This window comes from Zootoca vivipara, chromosome 14, assembly GCF_963506605.1.
Source record: "Zootoca vivipara chromosome 14, rZooViv1.1, whole genome shotgun sequence".
Taxonomy (NCBI): Eukaryota; Metazoa; Chordata; class Lepidosauria; order Squamata; family Lacertidae; genus Zootoca; species Zootoca vivipara.
Window position 1 is genome coordinate 39,102,650 of NC_083289.1, and position 20,914 is coordinate 39,123,563.

The 20,914-nt window shown below is 44.7% G+C and overlaps 1 protein-coding gene across 12 annotated transcripts in view; it reads right to left on the bottom strand.

Annotated features, from left to right (window-relative positions):
* The window catches only part of SNX29 (sorting nexin 29), a 266,797-nt gene that overhangs the window by 226,312 nt on the left and 19,571 nt on the right, over positions 1-20,914 (bottom strand). For 11 of the 12 annotated variants that reach the window (XR_009558571.1, XR_009558572.1, XM_060282867.1 and 8 more), the window contains 8 exons: positions 20,716-20,786; positions 19,196-19,444; positions 17,603-17,981; positions 13,591-13,709; positions 9,769-9,850; positions 9,156-9,241; positions 1,729-1,792; positions 6-134 (listed from right to left, as the gene is read on the bottom strand). Coding sequence is in view for 10 of the 12 variants with exons in the window: in XM_060282867.1 (XP_060138850.1) it covers positions 6-134; positions 1,729-1,792; positions 9,156-9,241; positions 9,769-9,850; positions 13,591-13,709; positions 17,603-17,981; positions 19,196-19,444; positions 20,716-20,786 (1,179 nt within the window). In the remaining 2 variants the exon portion in view is untranslated. The remainder of the gene's footprint in view (positions 1-5; positions 135-1,728; positions 1,793-9,155; positions 9,242-9,768; positions 9,851-13,590; positions 13,710-17,602; positions 17,982-19,195; positions 19,445-20,715; positions 20,787-20,914) is intronic. The other variant, XM_060282866.1, reaches the window with a different exon arrangement.

The following is a 20,914-nucleotide window of genomic DNA, read 5'->3' on the forward strand; positions in this document are numbered from 1 at the left end:
CCTACCTTGCTAAGGCCTGGATCTTCACGGTGTAGCGCTCTTCCTGCTCAGAAACTTTCTTCTTCAGGTTGTCGACTTCTTGGCGAAGCCCCGCAGAATGCTCCATCTCTCCGTCGAGGAGGTTCCGCAAGGAACTGGGGGGGGGAGGGCACAGCGTTAAGGACACAGCACCGTCCATCATGGCATCGCAATTGTCAAGGCAGGCCTGCTTCAATATTCATTCATTCATTAAACTTATTCGTCGCTCCTTGCTGAAGGTCTCCAAGTGACTTACAGAAGAGGAGGAAGAAAAATACAATTCATAATACCCTAGGGGGGAATACGCCCTGTGTATGTAATGAAATACATTAGTATTTCATAGAACATGACATCCATGGGGTGGGAACATACTAGCTATATAGATAGTAGCAAACAACATTAACAATACTAAAATAATAAACAAAGCAATACTTTGGCCCGCTAACTAGCAAATAAACAAAACCTCAACCTCACCCTAATCCAAATATCATTCAAATCAAACCGACAACCTTTAACCTCCCTACCCAGAAGTCTGGTGTGAAGGCCAGCTGGTACCAATCAGTGGTGTGTAAGTACAGGGTCCTTCAGGGATGGTCCGGAGGTCTCCTCTCCCTTTAGGGGGGAGCCATAGCAAAGCAGGAAGATGGTAACACAAGTTTCACCTGCTTTGCAGTTGACCTGGCTGCTGCTCCTCTCCTGCTTCGGGGAAATTTATCTTCCCCCTTGACGTCAAGGCCAGCTGTTAAAAATTAGCAGCCCAGTTTCCTCCAGGGATGGTCCATCAACCCTCCAAGGACAGAAGCCTGTGGCCCTCCAGGTATTGCGGGACTCCCTCTCCCATCATTCTTGACTGCTGGCCATGTTGGCTGGGGCTGATAGGAGTTGCAGTTCCACAAGAACATCTGGGGGGCCACAGGTTCCCCAACACCTCTGCCATAAACGGAACAGAGCTCTCATGCGTGCTGCACGTATCTTTGGCTTTGCCACAACTAGGCATGTATAATTTTCCTACAATTCAGAGCCCTTCATTCACCTACAGCGTCTCGAGCATCTGCGTATAACAATGGGTTGTGACTCGGGAGGCAACGTTTCGATGAATCTATTCAAAAGGTGTCATCGTACAGGAGGGAATGCCTCTACTGGGACGGTGCTGTCTGCAGCACATGCATGCGCTATCTAAAAACATAATAACATTGGTTCCTCCAGAATTACTGTTTTATTCATGTGCAAATGAATGGCGCCTGAAATAGATTATTAGGAAACATCAAATTGGTATGAACGTTCAGCAACGATTACTCAAGATGCATACCTCTAGCGATGACTCGTTTCACGTTTCCCCCTCCATTCCTTACTGCTTATTGGTTTAGCAGAGGGGGACACAAGGACCACAATATGCTTTTACTCCAGGGCCCAGTGTAAAGGGACCCCAGTCCTGTACAGGTGTGTTTCACTCAGGGTTCCTGATCACCGGAGAAGCCCTTGCATGCCACTAAGTCCACCGGGCTCCCTTCACGCCGGCACCAAACAAAGGACCAATATGTGCGCTAGCATGGAGGCAAAACGAGTGGGGTACAAAGGCAGAAGTCTGGTGGGGCAGCATCCTCTTGACCCCTTCACATGCAAATGCAATCAAGGAAAACTCCTCCCGCACTAATGCTGTGGGTATAGCATCTTAGCATGAGGTTGACCAAGGCACTGCCCTCTGCTTACCTGCTCTGCTCTTCCAGTTCATGCTTTCTGTTCATCATGGCCACAATGGCTTGCCGAAGTTCAGCTGCAGGAGAAAACAGGGGGCAGGGAGAGAGAAATGGAATATATTGCCCCATTATTGGATAAACAGTTACGCATCCAACACAACAAATGCTCTGGAATTTGTACCCGTTACCAATGTGGTGTTTTGCTTGGTGGTGGTGTTTTTAATGGGACCCAGGTGGCGCTGTGGGTTAAACCACAGAGCCTAGGGCTTGCTGATCAGAAGGTCAGCAGTTCGAATCCCTGTGACAGGGTGAGCTCCCGTTGCTCGGTCCCAGCTCCTGCCAACCTAGCAGTTCGAAAGCACGTCAAAGTGCAAGTAGATAAATAGGTACTGCTCCAGCGGGAAGGTAAACGGCGTTTCCGTGTGCTGCTCTGGTTTGCCAGAAGTGGCTTTGTCATGCTGGCCACATGACCTGGAAGCTATACACCGGCTCCCTCGGCTAATAATGCGAGATGAGCGCGCAACCCCAGAGTCGGTCACGACTGGACCTAATGGTCAGGGGTCCCTTTACCTTTACCTTTACCAATGTGGCGTTTTGCTTGGTGGTGGTGGTTTTTTAATGTATTGTAAAATTTAGAACAGAGGTGGAGAATCTCAGGCCCAGGGCTAAAATGCAGCCTTCCAAATCTCTTTGCCTGACTTTCTAAGAGTCTCCCACACCCCTGACACTCCCTCTTAGACGGCTTTTCTCTGCCTAGAATGACTCCTGAAACCCTGATCGTGACTCTCAGTTGCCCGGATGAAGGTCAAAGAGAGGTGTGCAAGTGTACAAAATTGTCCACTGTACGCAGGTAAATTTTGCATTCATTGCTCTGCTCCCTTTTGCCTCTGGCCCCAGACACCAATGGCATGTGGCTCGCAGAAGATTGCCCAAGAAGGGGCTGAAAAAGCTTTAGATGAATACCTAAACCACAATCACCCTGCCTGCCTGCCTGCAAGCTTTTGGAATCAAAAGAGAGGCTAAATAATTTCCTCCATAGATGTCTGATGCCTGCGACATTTGTGTTACGACTCCCAATAAGCAACCAGGCCATGCTGGAGAAAACGGACTGTCCAAAAGCGCCATTGAGTCTTGGAACATTTCGCTTCCAAATGGCTGTGTCTGACAGATTTATCAGTAGGAGCAGGAATACAAACAGAACTCAGAAGAACGTGTGCTCAGGAAGAGACATGCTTTAGTACAGACGTACCACTTCTCCAGGGCACGTTATTAATTTAAAAAACTCTCAGTGGCTAGTCAAGGATTAGATAAGGATAGTTCACAATCACCTCTTGAGAAGGAGCTGCAAAGTGAAGTCATCTGTCAGCATATATCCAGATATATTCTTGGCTAAGACCTTATTCTCAAATTGCTTCTCTAGCTCAATGCCAGAATATAAATTTGATTTCTCTGAGTGATGGTGGTTTTTTCTTTTTAATTTACAGATTAATCTGACACATTATAGGGAACAGAAACATAACAGCTTATGGGAAATAACATAGGAAAGCTTTAGTCCTGCCCCAAGAACCTTGATAATGGGGACACAGCTCTTGTATACAGACATTTGAACAGTTTTTAATACTTGCTTGCTGCTGTTGTTTAAAAATGGCTTACAATCTAAAAAACAAAATGGGCTCTATCACCGAGTGATGGTCTCATCCTATGGCCATATTTATTGGGGAGGGGTTGTTGTTGTTCAATTGTATATACATTACATAATAGCAGAAGTAAACAAAAACAAAAAAATCCTACTCATTGCTTCCTCTCTGTCGATGAAAATGTTAATCCACAACAAACAAAGCAATCCTATGGCTCTTTGCTCAGAAGGAAATCCCACTGGTTTCAATGGGACACTTCCAGGCTTGTGCACAGGACTGCAGCCTAAAGCAATACCTTCAGGGCTGGTGTTTCAGGAAGATTGGTGGATTTAAGGCAAGGGGGGTTAAGCTCAGTTGTAGAGCATCTGCCTTGCATGCAGAATTTCCCAGGTTCAGTCCCCAGCAGCATCTCCAGGTAGGGATGGGAGAGACTCTGCCCCCCTGGAGAGCTGCTACCAGTCCGTGTATGTAGACAATACAGTACGCTCCTAAGTGATTTGATGCAGATAAGACCAGGAGAGTCACTACGCTTTTGAAGAGCGGAAGTTATCCGAGATGCGTTAGCAAAGCACATTGGATGAGAAAGGGGGAAGAGGTGCTTCCAGACTTGGCAAGGAAAGAAACAGGGAGCAGAAAATTCTCTTTCAACAAAACATAGGTTGCAACCACTGCCTTTAAAACATAACAAAACACTGCTGTCAAAAACCACTTGTAGCTGTGGGTCTTGTGGCTTTTATTATCACACAGTACTTCATATTATACACCTGCTACATGTTTATAGAACTGAGTTGCTACGCAACCAGCTGGAAGTCTCCCTGCTCAGAACCCGTTCCCTAGTAATAGAAGGGTGGAAAGCCAGACATTAAAACAATATACTTTGCAAATGCATATATACATATACCATGTTTCTCTGAAAATAAGCCACAGTGTTGTTGTTTTTGAGGAAAAATAAATATAAGACGGTGTCTTATTTTTGGAGAAACACAGTACATAGCCACTGCCACTCAGCGTAGACAATGCTGAGCCAGACCAAAGCTCTGATCAACACCAGGCAGCTTAATATGCTCCAATGTATTTCACCATTATCGTATATTAATATATTCCAATTATTCCAATTTGTCACAACATCTGGGTATGTATTTGAGAAACTAGCAGAAAGTTGTTGATTCACAATATGGTAGTTGCTTGCGTTCACGCATTACTACAGCCTGCAAGCCTGCTTCTAATTATGGTTAGAAACTGTGGTTTGGCACTAACTACAGTTAGCAAAATTGCCAGAGCAAAGATAACACGAACCACAGTTTGCTGCTAAACAGAATGGGGCAGATGGATGGAAAGGGAGAATCAAGCGAGCTAAGAGATCACACAGTGTTAAACTGCACTAAGCCACTGTGAAATATAGGAAACAGAGAGAGCCATGGCTAGAAATCTAACTCCAAGGTGAAAACTTCTAACTTTCAACAAGCTTTTACTGTTTTGTTTTATCGCTAAGGGTTTTGGTTGCAATTTTTAGATGGCTGATTTTTAGTTAGTGTGCATTCTTTCTGTGTTTTCTTATGCTAGGAGTGCTCCAGAGGCAGAAAAGGGGGGCATAGTTTAGGTCACAAGCACACCCTACATTTAAAGCACTCTTATACCACTTTATACAGTCATGGAGAATCTTGGGAGTTGTAGCTTTGTTCAGAATGCTGACCCCCCACAGAGCTACAATTCCCAGCACCCTTAAACTACAGTTCCCAGGATTTCCCATTACTATTTAAGTGGTGTAAGAGAGCCTTACCTGTATGGTGTTGGTTGCGACCTCACTTACAGGAAGCCACGTGGCACCAGGTTAAAGTAGGTCAAGCTTTCCTCACTCTAGGGACCCTCCTGATGTTTTAAACTCACAACCTCCATCATCCCCAGCCAGCACAGCCAACGGAACTGTAGGCCAGCAACATTTTGAGGGCCAAAGGTAAGCCGCACTCTTATTAAGAGGAGTCCAACACTCTAAACCAGGCATCCCCAAACTGCGGCCCTCCAGATGTTTTGGACTACAGCTCCCATGATCCCTAGCTAACAGGACCAATGGTCAGGGATGATGGGAATTGTAGTCCAAAACATCTGGAGGGCCGAAGTTTGGGGGTGCCTGCACTAGATCAAGGAAGCTAACCTACCAGCTTTCTGATGTGCTTGACCTACAACCCCCATCAGACCCAGCCACCATAACCAACAGTCATAATAATAATAATAATAATAATAATAATAATAATAATATATTATTTATACCCCGCCCATCTGTCTGGGTTCCCCCAGCCACTCTAGGCGGCTTCCAACTGAATATTAAAAAACAGTACAGCATCAAACATTAAAAACTTCCCTAAACAGGGCCGCCATCAGTTGTCTTCTAAAAGTAAAATAATTGCTTATTGTCTTGAAATCTGCTGGGAGGGCGTTCCACAGGGCGGGTGCCACTACCGAGAAGGCCCTCTGTCTGGTTCCCTGCAACCTCACCTCTCGCAATGAGGGAACCGGCAGAAGGCCCTCGGTGCTGGATCTCAGTGTCTGGGCAGAATGATGGGGGTGGAGACGCTCCTTCAGGTATACAGGACCGAGGCCGTTTAGGGCTTTAAAGGTCAGCACCAACACTTTGAACTGTGCTCGGAAACGTACTGGGAGCCAGTGTAGATCTCTCAGGACCGGTGTTATGTGGTCCCGGCAGCCACTCCCAGTCACTAGTCCAGCTGCCGCATTCTGGATTAATTGCAGTTTCCGGGTCACCTTCAAAGGTAGCCCCACGTAGAGCGCATTGCAGTAGTCCAAGCAGTAGTCAGGGGTGGTGGCAGTCATAGCTCAACAACCAATCAACATCATCTGGAGGGCACCAGGTTGGAGAACGCTGGAGTTAGTGGTGATTGGACCACTCCTTGAAACCACTGCAGGTGACCACATAAGTGCCCAATTACTATGTGGAATCAACTTCGCTTCGGTTTCCTATTAGGGCGTTTATTTTATTTTGCAAACCGTGTGTTAAGCGAGGAATTCCTACACCGACTTCGGGAGACACCCTCTTTGATTAAAAGGTAAGCCAGCGTTTATCTTTGATGTTTAGTGTCTCCTGCTCTATAGGTATCCTGGGTTGACCTTTGATGTTTAAGGGTTTAAATCAACTTCCAGGATAGCTGAAAATGAGGTTAAATATCACCCACGAAAGCAGAGAAAAATTATCACATATAATGTTTTTGCTAAATTGGCCAAGAGTTAGAAGCAGCTAGTGAGCGCAGGAGCAATTGCTCCCCCTACTGGTGACCAACATTTTTAGCACCCTGCACAAGGAAGAATCAAGCAATTTTTTAATAGTTACACCTAGGAAGCCGTGTTGGTCTGCCATAGTCAAAACAAAATAAAAAAAATCCTTCCAGTAGCATCTTAGAGACCAACTAAGTTTGTCATTGGTGTGGGCTTTAGTGCTACTGGAAGGTGCTACTGGAAGGAATTTTTTAAATACTCATTGGAATAAATGTTTTACTGCCATTCTATGGAAATCTATCAGCTGCCAATCGGTTTTATTTTTAAAAACTGTTTTGACAAAAAAAGCTCTGCATTCCAGATATTAAACCTCCCTGCCAAGTTGCACAAACAAATTCAGCACATAAAAATAACAGTAGGTGCATATTTGGATATTTGTTGTTTAGTCATGTCCGACTCTTTGTGACCCCATGGACCAGAGCACGCCAGGCACTCCTGTCTTGCACTGCCTCCCGCAGTTTGGTCAAACTCGTGTTGGTAGCTTCGAGAACACTGTCCAACCACCTCCCTTCTCCTTGTGCCCTCCATCTTTCCCAACATCAGGGTCTATTCCAGGGAGTCTTCTCTTCTCATGAGGTGGCCAAAGTATTGGAGCCTCAGCTTCACGATCTGTCCTTCCAGGGAGCACTCATGGATGATTTCCTTCAGAATGGATAGGTTTGATCTTCTTGCAGTCCATGGGACTCTCTCCTCCAGCACCACAATTCAAAAGCATCAATTCTTCGGCGATCAGCCTTCTTTATGGTCCAGCTCTCACTTCCATACATCACTACTGGGAAAACCATAGCTTTAACTATACGGACCTTTGTAGGCAAGGTGATGTCTCTGCTTTTTAAGATGCTGTCTAGGTTTGTCATTGCTTTTCTCCCAAGAAGCAGGCGTCTTTTAATTTCGTGACTGCTGTCACCATCTGCAGTGATCAAGGAGCCCAAGAAGGTAAAATCTCTCACTGCCTCCATTTCTTCCCCTTCTATTTGCCAGGTGGTGATAAATTCCCAGCCTGTTCTGAATGTTTATGGCAGGTTAAATTTAAGGCGCACTTTCTAAATTTCAGCTCCAAGAGCAGAATGAAATAGACAAAATACTGAATGAACATCTCAAAAGCCTTGACTCTTCACATGTAATATGCATTTATTTTCTATACTTGCTGACATTTTTTATTGTTCTTGATAAGTCTTTTGAATAGTTATATTTATTATTGTTGTTTGGTTGAGAGGTTAAGCCGATTTGGGTGCAATTTTGTGGGAAATTGGCATGCAAATCAACAGATGGTGCTGATGCTAATAATTTTAGCCTAGGCCCAGACACTATAAACTATAGCAAAGTGACGCTTTTAGAAGATGCTCAACGGAACACAGAAGTCACCAAAATAATCATTCAGTGCTTGGACATTACAGACAAGACGGGACTCCCAGGGCTATCTTTGAGATTGTGATGGATATACAAGATGTCAGAGCATATTGGCCTCAACCCAATAATGGCTTTGATATACACAGCCATGACTAACCTGGGTTGGAAGAAGGGTGGTTAGCTGAAGTCCTTCCACAACAGACAGCCCACTAGCGACTAGATGGTCTCATGCTTTATTGATCCAACCAATCACTGCTCTGCAGAAGAGGCTATAATGCAGAGACCGTCTTATCAGGAGTCTGTTCTGCACAAGCTCAGAACCAGGAAATACCAGCCTATGGTAACTCCCTCCCACTGTGTATCAGAGTTCCTTCTCTGTTCTCTTTGGGGCACCTGTTAGAGACTTTCCTCCCTTCCATACAAGGATATTTTTTTAAATCCCAGTTCAGATTTCTTAAATCTGAACACATTTCAATTTGTTTTTATATGTGTGACTGTTTTTAATGTATTGTGAAATTGCTTTTGAGATTCTTCCTAGTAAGAGATTGTTATCTGTTGCCATCCATCAGTCTCGGGAGACAACGGAGGAGTTCGCCTTTGGATGTGAAGTCAAATTATGAAGATTCCATGAATGCAATAACTAATCATGGTATTAACAGACCGCTTTGAGTAAAGCAGGGCTTTCCCCACCTCTTTCCCTACTGATTGCACATAGTTATACCTTGGGGGGTCACAATAAGGGGGAGCAGATGTCATATGCTTCCAAGGCACATCTAGCCAACTGTTATTAGAAACATAGTGAAAGATTAGCTAAGCCTTTTGTCTGATCCTGCAATGTTCTTCTCAAGTCATGGGGGTTTTGCTTCCGATTTTGGGGGTTTTATATTTCTAATGTTGTGAATCGCTGCCTACTGGGCTACCGATTTATAGCCCCAAAATTTGAATTAGCCCAGCCTACCCTAATCTGATGCCCTCCAGATGCTGTCAGGGTACAGCTCCAAACCATCTCTATCCATTGGACCTGCTGGCTGGGGCTGATGAGGGTTGCAGCTGAAAACATCAGGAGGCCACTATGCAGGGAGACAGCTGAATCAGTTCTATGAAACCGACAGGAACTCCTGCCAATGCTGGAACTTATCCTGAATCCGGCTCAGCAGAGACTTACCAACGGTCATCGGTTCTGGCACAGTGGCCGAGGGCAGCAGATCATGCAGAGAGTTCTCTTGGACTGGGGGGCTCACTTCTTCCCTGCTTTTAAAAAGGAAAACAAAGGAAAATCTGAAGAGCCTACGGAAGACATTTGAACTACAAGAACCAGACTGGGCACAATCCATTTCAATGCACAACTCTCATTCATTTTGATTGCACCATAATGACTAGTATCGGTATTAGTTATCCATTACACGCCACCACATTATCCAGATGCCCAGAAAATTGAGCTCCCTTGACTCTACTCCTAATAGAGTCCCAGGTTCATGCACTTGCTCCCCTCTCAAGTTTCCTTCATGAACTATTTGTTACTGCAAGGCATAGTTTCTATGCACACCTCATTTTCAAACACATTTCTCCGAGGGTTTGCACGCATAAACAAAGGTTTGTGCTAATCACTTTTTCCTTGGCTCAGATGCAACAACAAACTATGGCTTGCATAAACAAAGTAAGTAAAGAAACTGCCATACCATGGTTTGCCATTACACATATACCAAGCTTTAGACAGGAAGAAAACAGAAAGTTGTATGGGCTTGTTTGAAAGCTAGAAAACTTAATCTGCCTTATACCTGTAATGTGAGTTGGCATTTCGCCGAGCCATTTCTACTGAAAAATCAGCTGTTTCGTGCTCATCACCATTCTCCAGGTTACCTAAAATAGCACATGGATAACAGAGTTAGAAGAAATATGACAGAGGTTCTAGTTCAGTGTTACTTTCTTCCAGGCACTGGTCCACTTTTGAAAGCAGCCTTGTTAATTTTCACTCTCAGAATTCAGCTTTGTGAGAAATCCATTCTGGGACAATTTCATAGAGTGCAATGATACACTGAATTAAATATTGTAATCAAGGGAACCAGCCAAGATGGAGGTTGAAATCTACCAATTACTGGAGATCTTTATTCAAGACTAACAGGCTGCTTGCCAAGAATCAGATCCCTATAAAGCACACACTAAAGAGTGCAATGCTAGACTTAACTACTAAGCAGTTATAATTCACATAACTCAATTCAATGGGACTTAAGAGTAACTTTATGAATTGGTAAAAGAAAAAGAAAAGTATTTGTAAAACATTTCTGCATTCTGCAACCTTTAAGTACAAGAATTCAGGAAACAGGACAGATTACCGAAATTAGGTGATAAAATAGAGGTGTTATACAGTCACTTTGCAAAGCCCAAACACTAGTTGGTCCTCGCATTGAATGAGATGTGGGTTGTGGTCACTGCCAATTCACAGAAAAGTAACAGCATCCTGCCCGGGGTGAACAATTTTTGGCAGACAAGCCAAAAATTGCAATTGCTAGGATCCCAGTTCCCACCCCACCCATCAGTGACAAGGCCAAGGAGAATTCCCCTGCCCCAACCTTAAAGGTGGAAAGGTGACAGGGGTTTGCTGGTTTGCTCGCTATGTGTAACTTCCACCACCACCCCCCACTTGCCATAGCCAACTACCCCACAGCCTGCCTCCCAACCTCAGAACCACGTTACCAGCAGGGCAGTCTGTGTCACCTCTGCAGCTTCATATCTGAGGCTCAGGCTCATTGAGACATTGCAAAGCCACTATGGAGAGGGGAAACTGGCTCAAGCTACTCCCTACTAACCCAGGTCTCTTGCTTGTCCATTGAAGGAGAGAATTATTATAGAACAATGGAGGAAAATCTGCATTCACTGTCCAGTCTTCAGGCTGGATATTGGTTTTGCCCTGGATGTTTAGACTCGGGAAAGGGAAACCACATCTGTCCTTGTCAAGGGACGAGGGCTGGACCCCATTTACAGTGGTATCTCAGTTTGCAACCGTAATCCATTCCGCGGAGGCACGCACGCGCTGCGCAGATCGCTTCTGCGCATCCAACGCCGTGGAACCCGAATGCAAACACTTCCGGGTCCGCGGCGGTCGCTCGCCGAAGCGGTCGCTCGCCGAGGTAGGCGTAAACTGAGGTTTGACTGTAGAAGGAAACAGATTCACACCCAGGCTACTAGAAGATATGCAGCAATAGAAAGTAGTCTACAGTGTGCAAGTAAAATTCGATTTATTGCTCTGCTCACTATTGCCTCTGGTTCAGGCTATGGCTGCCAGTTAGTGCTAGAAATTTGCCCATCAAGAAATGTGGACCTCGGGTTCCGAATTGTGGTATTTAAGAACTAAGGTACAGCTACAGGTGATGAATTGTATCTACACGTTGTGCACACCTGTTGAAGTTAATGGGCATGACTAACTTAGGTTCCTTTATTTCAGAGGGTCTGCTTAGTTGGGTATGACCCCAGGCTCCTAAGCCATTATTTTTCAGCTCCCTCAGGATTAAAAACAGTCCTTTTCAACTTTAGATGCTCCATCAAGCCATACCTGACCGGCTGTGCAGGAGGCAGAAGAAAGGGAAAAAAGGAGAAATGGGGAGGGGAGAAGGGAATTTGAGTGCCCGACAGGTGAATGACAGCATAGTGTCCGACAACAACATTTTGAAAAGTCTCCCCCTCTCTTTTGCATTCAATGGGACAAGATCATTTAGCCAGGCATTTCCAGAGGCCAGTTCAAGCTGTGTGCGTCACTCTTCTTTCAATCTCTAAAGGAACTATTGTCATTTGTCATTGTCTCGCTGGCTTCTCAGTGTTGCTGTGTGTATGAAAAAAATATGCCGAAACAACAAATGCAAAGGACAGGTCCTTGCAGCTGTGTCCCGTCTGCACTCAGAGAGAAGGAAGGTGGTCCGGGGAGTTGAATAGCTGCAGCTTGCCTTGCTAGCCCCAGAGAGCTGCTTCTTGCTAGGATTTTTCTCCCCTCCAAAAGAAAGCCTTTTATAACAAGATTCCAGTTCATCTGTATTGGGCAGCGTGGTTGGGGGGGAGGGGACAGAATATCGACATGAATTGCATGGGCACATTAAGCCTTTTCAGCCTTTAATGGAAAGGTATGCATTCCATTTGGCACCTGACAATGGCTTTTTAAGAGAGGGGCTTTGATCAATTGTATGCAAGCCTTTCAACTATTTATACCATGCTGCAGAGTTAAATCCACAGGAGGGCACTGGATGCAGCGGTTAACGCTTTCAGGTCTTTTTTACTCATAGCTGCCAAAGAGGAAAACACAAAAGGGCACCATCTACCCAAAAGAGACCCAGTGAGATGAATGGAAGTTGCACAAAAGCTCAAATTTTCATTCCACGTGATGATTTACAAGTGACTGTCAATCTTCAGGCTTGGCAACTCGCTTTCTGTTCAACGATGAACTATATTTTCCTCGTCAGCTATATTTTTGATGTTAGCTATTTGCACGGGCCACACTTATTTGTATTTAGTCTTCCCTCCTCCTTCTATTAATACATTTCTCCAAGGTCTGGTGGCATGTCCCAGAAAGGATGGTCAGCCAGCACCCTTTGGCTTCTTATTGTGCAGGCTCTCTCAGTTGCTCACTTAGCCGAATGGACAAGCTATAGAAAGAAACAGACTTCCCGCACTACCTTTCAGTGGATTAAAAATATTTGAACTATAGTGAAAAGGACAAAGGCAATCTATTATGGGAGAATACGAGCAAATGAGCCAAATAAATTGATGGAGAAATGGGCATTTTTCTTCTGATGTACTGAAACGGCGAGTACAATAAAAATGTATAGCAGGGGTCCCCAAACTAGGGCCCGGGGGCTGGATGCGGCCCAATCACCTTCTAAATCCGGCCTGCGGACGGTCCAGGAATCAGCATGTTTTTACATGAGTAGAATGTGTCCTTTTATTTAAAATGCATCTCTGGGTTATTTGTGGGGCATAGGAATTCATTCATATATTTTTTTCAAAATATAGTCCGGCCCCCCACAAGGTCTGAGGGACAGTGGACCGGCCCCCTGCTGAAAAAGTTTGCTGACCCCTGATGTATAGCCGTATGTTTTCAGTTTATTGTGATGTGTATTTTTAAGTAGGGGTTTTATTTACTGTGTTGCAAGTAAACTTATTAATGCGAATTAATTAACCACAATAATAATAACAACAGTACAACATTTATCTCTCCAGTACAAACATACAGAAAACTCACTAGGCAAGGGAAGAGAGAGAAAAGCGTCAAAGAAAAAAAGTACTTCCTTGCATGCCCCCTTTCAAAAATAGCCCAACATTTTGTGTTATAAGTCATTCGCCCTCCATGCATTTCAGTTACAGTGGTACCTCGACTTACTAAGACGATCCGTTCCACGGCCGTCTTCGTAAGTCGAAGTCTTCGGTTGTTGAAGCGCCCATTCTGCACATGCGCGAAGTGCGATTTCACACTTCTGCACATGCGCCGACCGCGCACGCGGGGCGAAAAGACTTCCGGGGTTGTCGACTTCGGATGTCGAGGTACCACTGTACTTGTTTCAGACATTCTTTGCACTTGGCTGCAAAGATATCGACTGTTAACAATAGATACTCACCGGTCTGGGAGAAAGAGCCCACAGCACTGACAGGGAACAGCTCATCAGAATCATCATTCAGGACTTGCAGAGGAGGCCAGGCGCAAACCAGCGAGTTGCTCGTGACACCCTCAGACGGTCTAAAGAACAATCACATTTTTCAGAAAACAAAAATTGTGTATAACATTAGGCTTTAACTAGAACACAGCCTTTCCACGAAAAAAAATGTGTGTTTAAACTCCAAACTACCGTATATTCCGGCATATAAGATGATTGGGTGTATAAGACGACCCCCAACTTTTCCAGTTAAAATATAGAGTTTGGGATATACTTGCCGTATAAGAAATGCGAGCCAGCGTATAAGATGACCCCCGACTTTTGAGAAGATTTTCCTGGGTTAAAAAGTAGTCTTATACGCAGGAATATACAGTATATCTCTCATCAATTTCTGGTGGGTCGACTACAGGGCTGGAAGGAGTTCTCAGGTTGTATAAATATTTGGTTGCATAATGTTTATTCACATTTGTGAGAAGCTGATTTATGAATTAAAAGCGTCTCGGGGTACAGCTAAACTTATGTCATTTATCCCCCCCCCCCAATTTGGCAGCCATTTTTTACTTATATGACAAGCCAACCTTAGGGATGGCGAGTCCCAATGAAACGGGGCTCTGCTTGGCTTCATAACATTTGTTTCGCATTCTCTCTGTATCAGGTCGGTTTTTGTTGTCACATCTAATGCATTCTGCGGTCTCTTGAAAATGTACTTTAGTTTTATTAGGCAATGGCTGTGAACCCCGGTTGTCGTTGTTTTGTAGACCCCCACCCCCTGACACACTTTTGTTTTTATTTATTTCTTATTAGGTTGTTACTTTAACTTCCTAATTTTGTCTTGAAAATAAATTTAAAAACTGTGTTCAAAGCAGCTCACAAGATACAAAAGCGTCTCCACCCCCATCGTTCTGCCTGGACATTGAGGTCCAGCGCCAAGGGCCTTCTGGCGGTTCCCTCGTTGCGAGAAGTCAAGTTACAGGGAACCAGGCAGAGGGCCTTCTCTGTAGTGGCACCCGCCCTGTGGAACGCCCTCCCAGCAGATGTCAAAGAGAAAAACAACTACCAGATTTTTAGAAGACATCTGAAGGCAGCCCTGTTTAGGGAGGCTTTTAATGTTTAATAGATTATTGTATTTTATTTTTCTGTTGGAAGCCGCCCAGAGTGGCTGGGGAAACCCAGCCAGATGGGAAGGGTATAAATTATTATTATATTTTTATTATCAACACCCATGAACATTTTGGTAAATGTGTCTGGTCAGCTATCCCAACTTCTGCTATTTTTGTTTATTTATTGTTCTCTTATTGCTATTACATTCATATCCAAGGAGCTCGAGGTGGCATCTATGGTCCTTCTCTCCTCATATTACCCTGACAACAACCCTGTGAGGTAGATTAGGCTGGGGACTGTGACTGGTCCAATGTCACCCAGCGAGCTTCACGGCTATGCAGGGATTTGAATCCTGGTTTCCCAGGTCCTAGGCCAGCGCTCTGACCACTGCACCGCACTGCTTGCCCAAAGCAAGAAGCACCAGACTCTGCACAAACACCCAGTACCAGGTATACACTCTCTATGGCTGTTGTGAGCAGGGGTTTGAATACAGACACAGAGGGCATGGGTTTAGTTCCATCCTTAGCATCACCTACAGCAGCACCAGATCTGGGCCTTGACACTAAGCATGAATCCAGAAGCTTCATCTATCAATCACTTTACATCCAAAAATTTCAAGGCAAGGCAAAAAAGAAGAAGAAAGTCTGTAAAACAGCATCATGTTGTGAACCCAGTACGGGGTACATTTTTAAAGCCCAGAAGTTGATATGGCACATGGGGTGAGATTATCCTTCCAAGAAGGCTTCCAAAAATAAAAGTCTTCAAAATTAAAAAACGGTCAGCCCGTCTAATCTGGATAGGGAATGACTCCAATGGGGTATCATTTATGCACAGTGTTCCTCAAACTTACAATAATCACGTACCACCTTCTCAGATGAAGATAATACATTCAATTTTAATGAATTGTTTTCTGCAGCTTTTTTTTTAACTACTATGATAAAGCACAATTTTAAAAATCTGCTATGTACCCTTTGAACCCTTTCGTGTACTACGGGGGGGTACGAATTCCGCACTTTGGGAAACACTGGTCCAGGGTGATTGTCAAGTGTCTCAAGTTTCCACTAATAATAAGGGATTTTGTTGCAGGAAACATCTAACCCAGATCTAAAGGCAGCTCTGCAAGCTCTTCAGGTAAATGTACCAAGTGATTTCTTCTGAGACCAGGTCTTGCTGAGGATCCAAACTGCCCCCCTGTGGCAGAAACTGCCTGCGTTTCACTACAGTTTGCATTAAGCTCCATCTGGTATCTGGTCAATTTCTTCAGTGGATATACATGGTTCCTTGCCCATCATTCCCCTGCTCTGGCTATCTGCTCCCAGCCACCGTCTAACCTGCTTCTTCCAAACTTGACCGTGGAGCTCCTCTTCAGCTGGACTGGACAAGGGCTAGCACTGCACCGGGTTAATGCAATGCTGTCGCGGCAGAATGCATACTTTACAGTCCTTTGCTCACATGCTTCCTTTGTGGCTCAGTTGTTGAGCACTTGTTTTGGGTGCAAAAGGTCCTAGGTTCGATCCCCAGGGGGAGCTAGGTGCTGACAGAAACCCAGGAGATCCACTACCAGTCATTCTGTCTGTAGACCAGTATTTTCAAAACTTGGGTCTCCAGCTGTTTTGGGGCTACAATTCCCATCACCACGGACCACGGGTCCTGCTAGCTAGGGATGGTGAGAGTTATACAAAGCTGGAGACCCAAGTTTGGGAAACACTGGGGTAGACAATGTTGGGGTTTTTATATATCCTCTTTTGCTTTAGCAGCAGCTAAGGTGCCAGTTGGTTTTCACACAGTGAGCCTGAGAAAGGAAGTCTGTGTTATCTCTTCCTGACCATGCGATGTTTTGTTTTTGTACCTTTTCATTTCTGCTTCTCAACGAAGTAAGAAGCAAGATACCTAGCTTTGTTCTGTTGGAGTTTTATGGGCAGAGGAACAGAGAATGGACCGTGTAACTAGCCTTACAATAAAGTAGCTTTAGTACTACTTTTGGCTTCTTCATTCCTGCTGGAACATGCATGGATTGTGTGTGTTCTTCTCAGAAGAAGAGGATCGCATATTTGTCGGCCCTCTGGACTGCTTCGGTAGCGGCAGCCAGGGACAGGCCACAGGAAAGCTCTTAAGAGTCTGGGGCAGTCTGGCGTTTGCCCCGAGAGCCTTTCCGACAGACAATACTGACCTGGATGGACCAATAGCCTGACTCTGTAGCAGGCAGCTTCCTAGATCTTTAAAAAGGATGATTGCCCCCTAGATAAATATGTTCTCATGCGCACACATACACAGAGAGAGAGAGAAAGTGAGAGAGAGAGAGAGAGTTGCTGTTTTTCAAAGTCCAAGAAGATTCATGACAAACTTGGCCAAGGCAGGACAGGTGGCAAGAAGGACTCGGCCACCGGTTCAGAAAGCGGTGAGAATGAAATCCCCCAAAGATCAAGGGTGGGGCAGCTTTTTCAGCCCAAGGGCCTCATTCGCTTTGGGGCAGCCTTCCGGACGCCGTATGCCAGGTGTGGGGCAGAGCCAGAGGCAAAAACAGATGGGGCCACAAATGTAATTTTTTCCTTTGTACGGTAATTTCTACACACACTCGCACACCCATCTCTAACCTTCATTCAGGCAAATTGGGGCCAGTATCGGAGTTCAAGGACACCTTCAAGCCAGGCAAAAACACTTGGGGTTCAGAGCAGGGCCAGGGTGGGGAGTGGCCTGGGGAAAGAGGTATGAGGGCCATAGAGAGAGACTTGCGAGTGTGGAATTTGGCAACCAAATCTACTGAAGATAAAAGCCATGCAAAACAAAACAACCACTGAAATCTCTTGAGTTTGCCTCTTAATTAATGTAGGAAAATGCCACATGCTGTCGTCTTGGGACACTGCAGAATACTCACTTTCCACAAGACTCTGCGTCTTCTGCCATGCAGCGGTTTCCCAAAATTTTGCCGTACGCATCATCATTTTCATCCACATCTTCATCATCTATACTTTTCACATCCAACTTTTGGAAGCCGCAGTCCCCATTGAGATATACAGAATCGTTTTTAAACAAAGGCACGCTTTGGTCCCCACTCAGTTTGGTTAGCATCTCTCCGGGGCCGGGGGGAGAAGCTACGTAGGGTGAAAACCTGTCCAAGTTTTCTTCGGAGCTTTCCCCTGCAACAATTCCCTTTAAGACATCCCCCGGGTTTTGTTCATCTTCCTCATCATCAAACGAAATGATATTTGTGACTTTCTTCTTTTTCTTCATCCGATCTTTTCTGCATTTTAAATCTGCAGAAGAGTGAGATGAACACAAAAGATTTCAAAACACACAGCCTATAAGAAAGAGCGGTTTTATTATTTTAGAAAGCTTATTCTAATTTTACAGGGTAGCATATATGCAACGGGGGGGGGAGTGTGAACTAATAGTTTTTCAGGATTCCAATAATGTGGGGTTCAAATCCACAATTCTTAGGAGTCTCACGACCTACTAACTGAGCTATCTAATCATTATGCCTAAGCTTAGCTTATTTCTAGAATCAAGATTTTATAGCATGTCATTTGAAACCATGGTTTTGTGATAGCCATGGTTTGTGATAGCCATGGTTTTAAAATTCCAAACCTGGTTTGAATTCGCAAATGTATAAGCGCCACTTTTCCGTTTTCCAGAGGTGAAGCAAATTGTTGCAATTTTGTCAGTTCAGACTTCATGCCAAATTATGAGCTTTTAAAAGGTGGCTTTGCACAGCTGTAGAACGGAAGCCAATTTCTTATGAATTTATTCTCCACGTTATTGCTACGGCTCATATGGATTCCCGACGGCAAACACAGAGGTGACCTAGAACAATGTAGCAGCTTCTCGTTCTTAACTGTACAGCGAGAACTCTCAACCTAGTCGCTGTCTCTTGCATGCCTTTTCCCCTTGATACAGACAGAAAGTCCCCAACTTAACTGGTCTATCGTGTGTTTATCAGAATGTGTTAGCTGCTTGACCACCTATGCATGATGAATCTTTATTTATTGCATTTACATCCCACCTTTCCTCCAAAGACCACAAGGCAGTGCATATGGTTCTTCCTCTACCCCAGGCATCCCCAAACTGCGGCCCTCCAGATGTTTTGGCCTACAACTCCCATGATCCCTAGCTAACAGGACCAGTGGTCGGGGAAGATGGGAAATGTAGTCCAAAACATCTGGAGGGCCAAAGTTTGGGGATGCCTGCTCTACCCCATTACCCACATAGGTTAGGCTAAGAATTAGTGACTGACTCCAGGTCACCCAGTGAGTTTCGTGGCCAAATGGGGTTTTGAACCCTGGTCTCCCATGTCCTAGCCATTACACCATACCATGCAGAAGCAAACAACAGGGTATATGGAAGAGTCGCTGCCTGGGAGATAAGGTATGAGTGAAAACCTCCCAATGTTCAAAATCACAGCTATCATCTAACGCAAGTCGCTTTTCCTGCAGGCCACCTCTGTCAATACAGTCAGCTCAATAAGACTTACCACCGCTAAGACTCTTCGATAAAATGGGCAAGGGGTCGGCATCTTGATCCGATTTGATTAAGATCGAAACAGGAGAGGACGCCGTGATTTCTCTGAGGAGGCTGCTAACTCCTTGAGTCGATTCCTTCAACAACGAGGTCACATTCTGTGTGGATTCTTTGAGAAGGTCAGAGACTGTGGGAGGGCCCTTGCTTTGCCCATTCAAATCCTTGTTATCAATGTTGATTGCAAAAAGAATAGAATGCAGCCCTTTATATAAAGCAAAAAAAAAAAGCAATGTAACTGAGTGGACAAATTTACACACACAAAAAAAATTATTTCATAGTTCATAAAACTTATAGTTATGCAACCCCCGAGCTTTCAGAAGACATCTGAAGGCAGCCCTGTTTAGGGAGGCTTTTAATGTTTAATAGATTATTGTATTGTATTTTTCTGTTGGAAGCCGCCCAGAATGGCTGGGGAAACCCAGCCAGATGGGCGGGGTATAAATAATAATTTGTTTATTTATTATTATTATTACCGCTTGATTGTAAAAGAAACCTCAAAGCAGTTCACAAAAAGAAAAGAAAGAACATTATAAGGCTACTTGATCCTTTTAATTTCCCCTCTGTTGCCCAGCAAAGACACTACAATCAGCTAATGGAACCCAGTTAGTTTTGCTACAATCTGATGATTATCGGCTTGTGGTAACACGGATGAGGGATTTTTCACTGGTGGCATTAGTCTTGGGCAATATTCTCCCTGCTGAAATATGGGAGGGTCCCATTAGTGTTGGCATTCCACTGACTCCTGAAGACACAACTGTTTAGGCAAGCGTTCCCCTGAAATGAACTTGTGATTTTACTGTTTAAACTGTGGGGTGGGGTTAAACTGTTTTTAATTGTCATGCTTGTTAACGGCTTGTTTTAACTGAGATTAACTGGAACGCGGGTGGCACTGTGGTCTAAACCACTGAGCCTCTTGGGCTTACTGATCGGAAGGTCAGTGGTTTGAATCCTCGCGACACAGTGAGCTCCCGTTGCTCTGCCCCAGCTCCTAGCAGTTCGAAAGCACGCCAGTGCACGTAGATAAATAGGTACCACTGCAACGGGAAGGTAAACGAACATTTCCGTGAGCTCTGGCACTCGTCACGGTCCTCCGTGCGCCAGTAGCTATTTAGTCATGCTGGCCATATGACCCGGAAAGCTGTCTGTGGACAAACACCGGCTCCCTTGGCCTGAAAGCGAGATGAGCGCCGCAACCCCATAGTGGCCTTTAACTGAACTTAACCGTCCAGGGGTCCTTTACATTTACCTTTTTAACTGAGATTGCTTTAGTGACCAATGGAACTGTTCTTGGGCATTTCAACTGTGTATTGATTTTATAGTTGTAACCTGCTTAGACGCCATTTTGGCACGGACGCAGCATATAAATAAATTCATTTCTTCCTATCTGTACCAAAAACGTTACCCGGCATTAAAACATTTCTAGTCCAGTCTTCACCACAAACTGCCGCACAGATCAAACTGGATGATACATACCAGCTGCCATGGTGGGAATCATACTAGAGCGCTCTTCATCCATCATGAAGGACCAGTCTTCGTAGAAGACACTAGACGTTAAAAAAAAAAGAAGGCAGGACAAAAAGGTAAACAAATCTACACATACAGAAGAGGCTGTGGTTCTTACTAACTGCCTTCCGGATGGGGACAGGAGAGGCGCTATGCTACTTCTATAAAC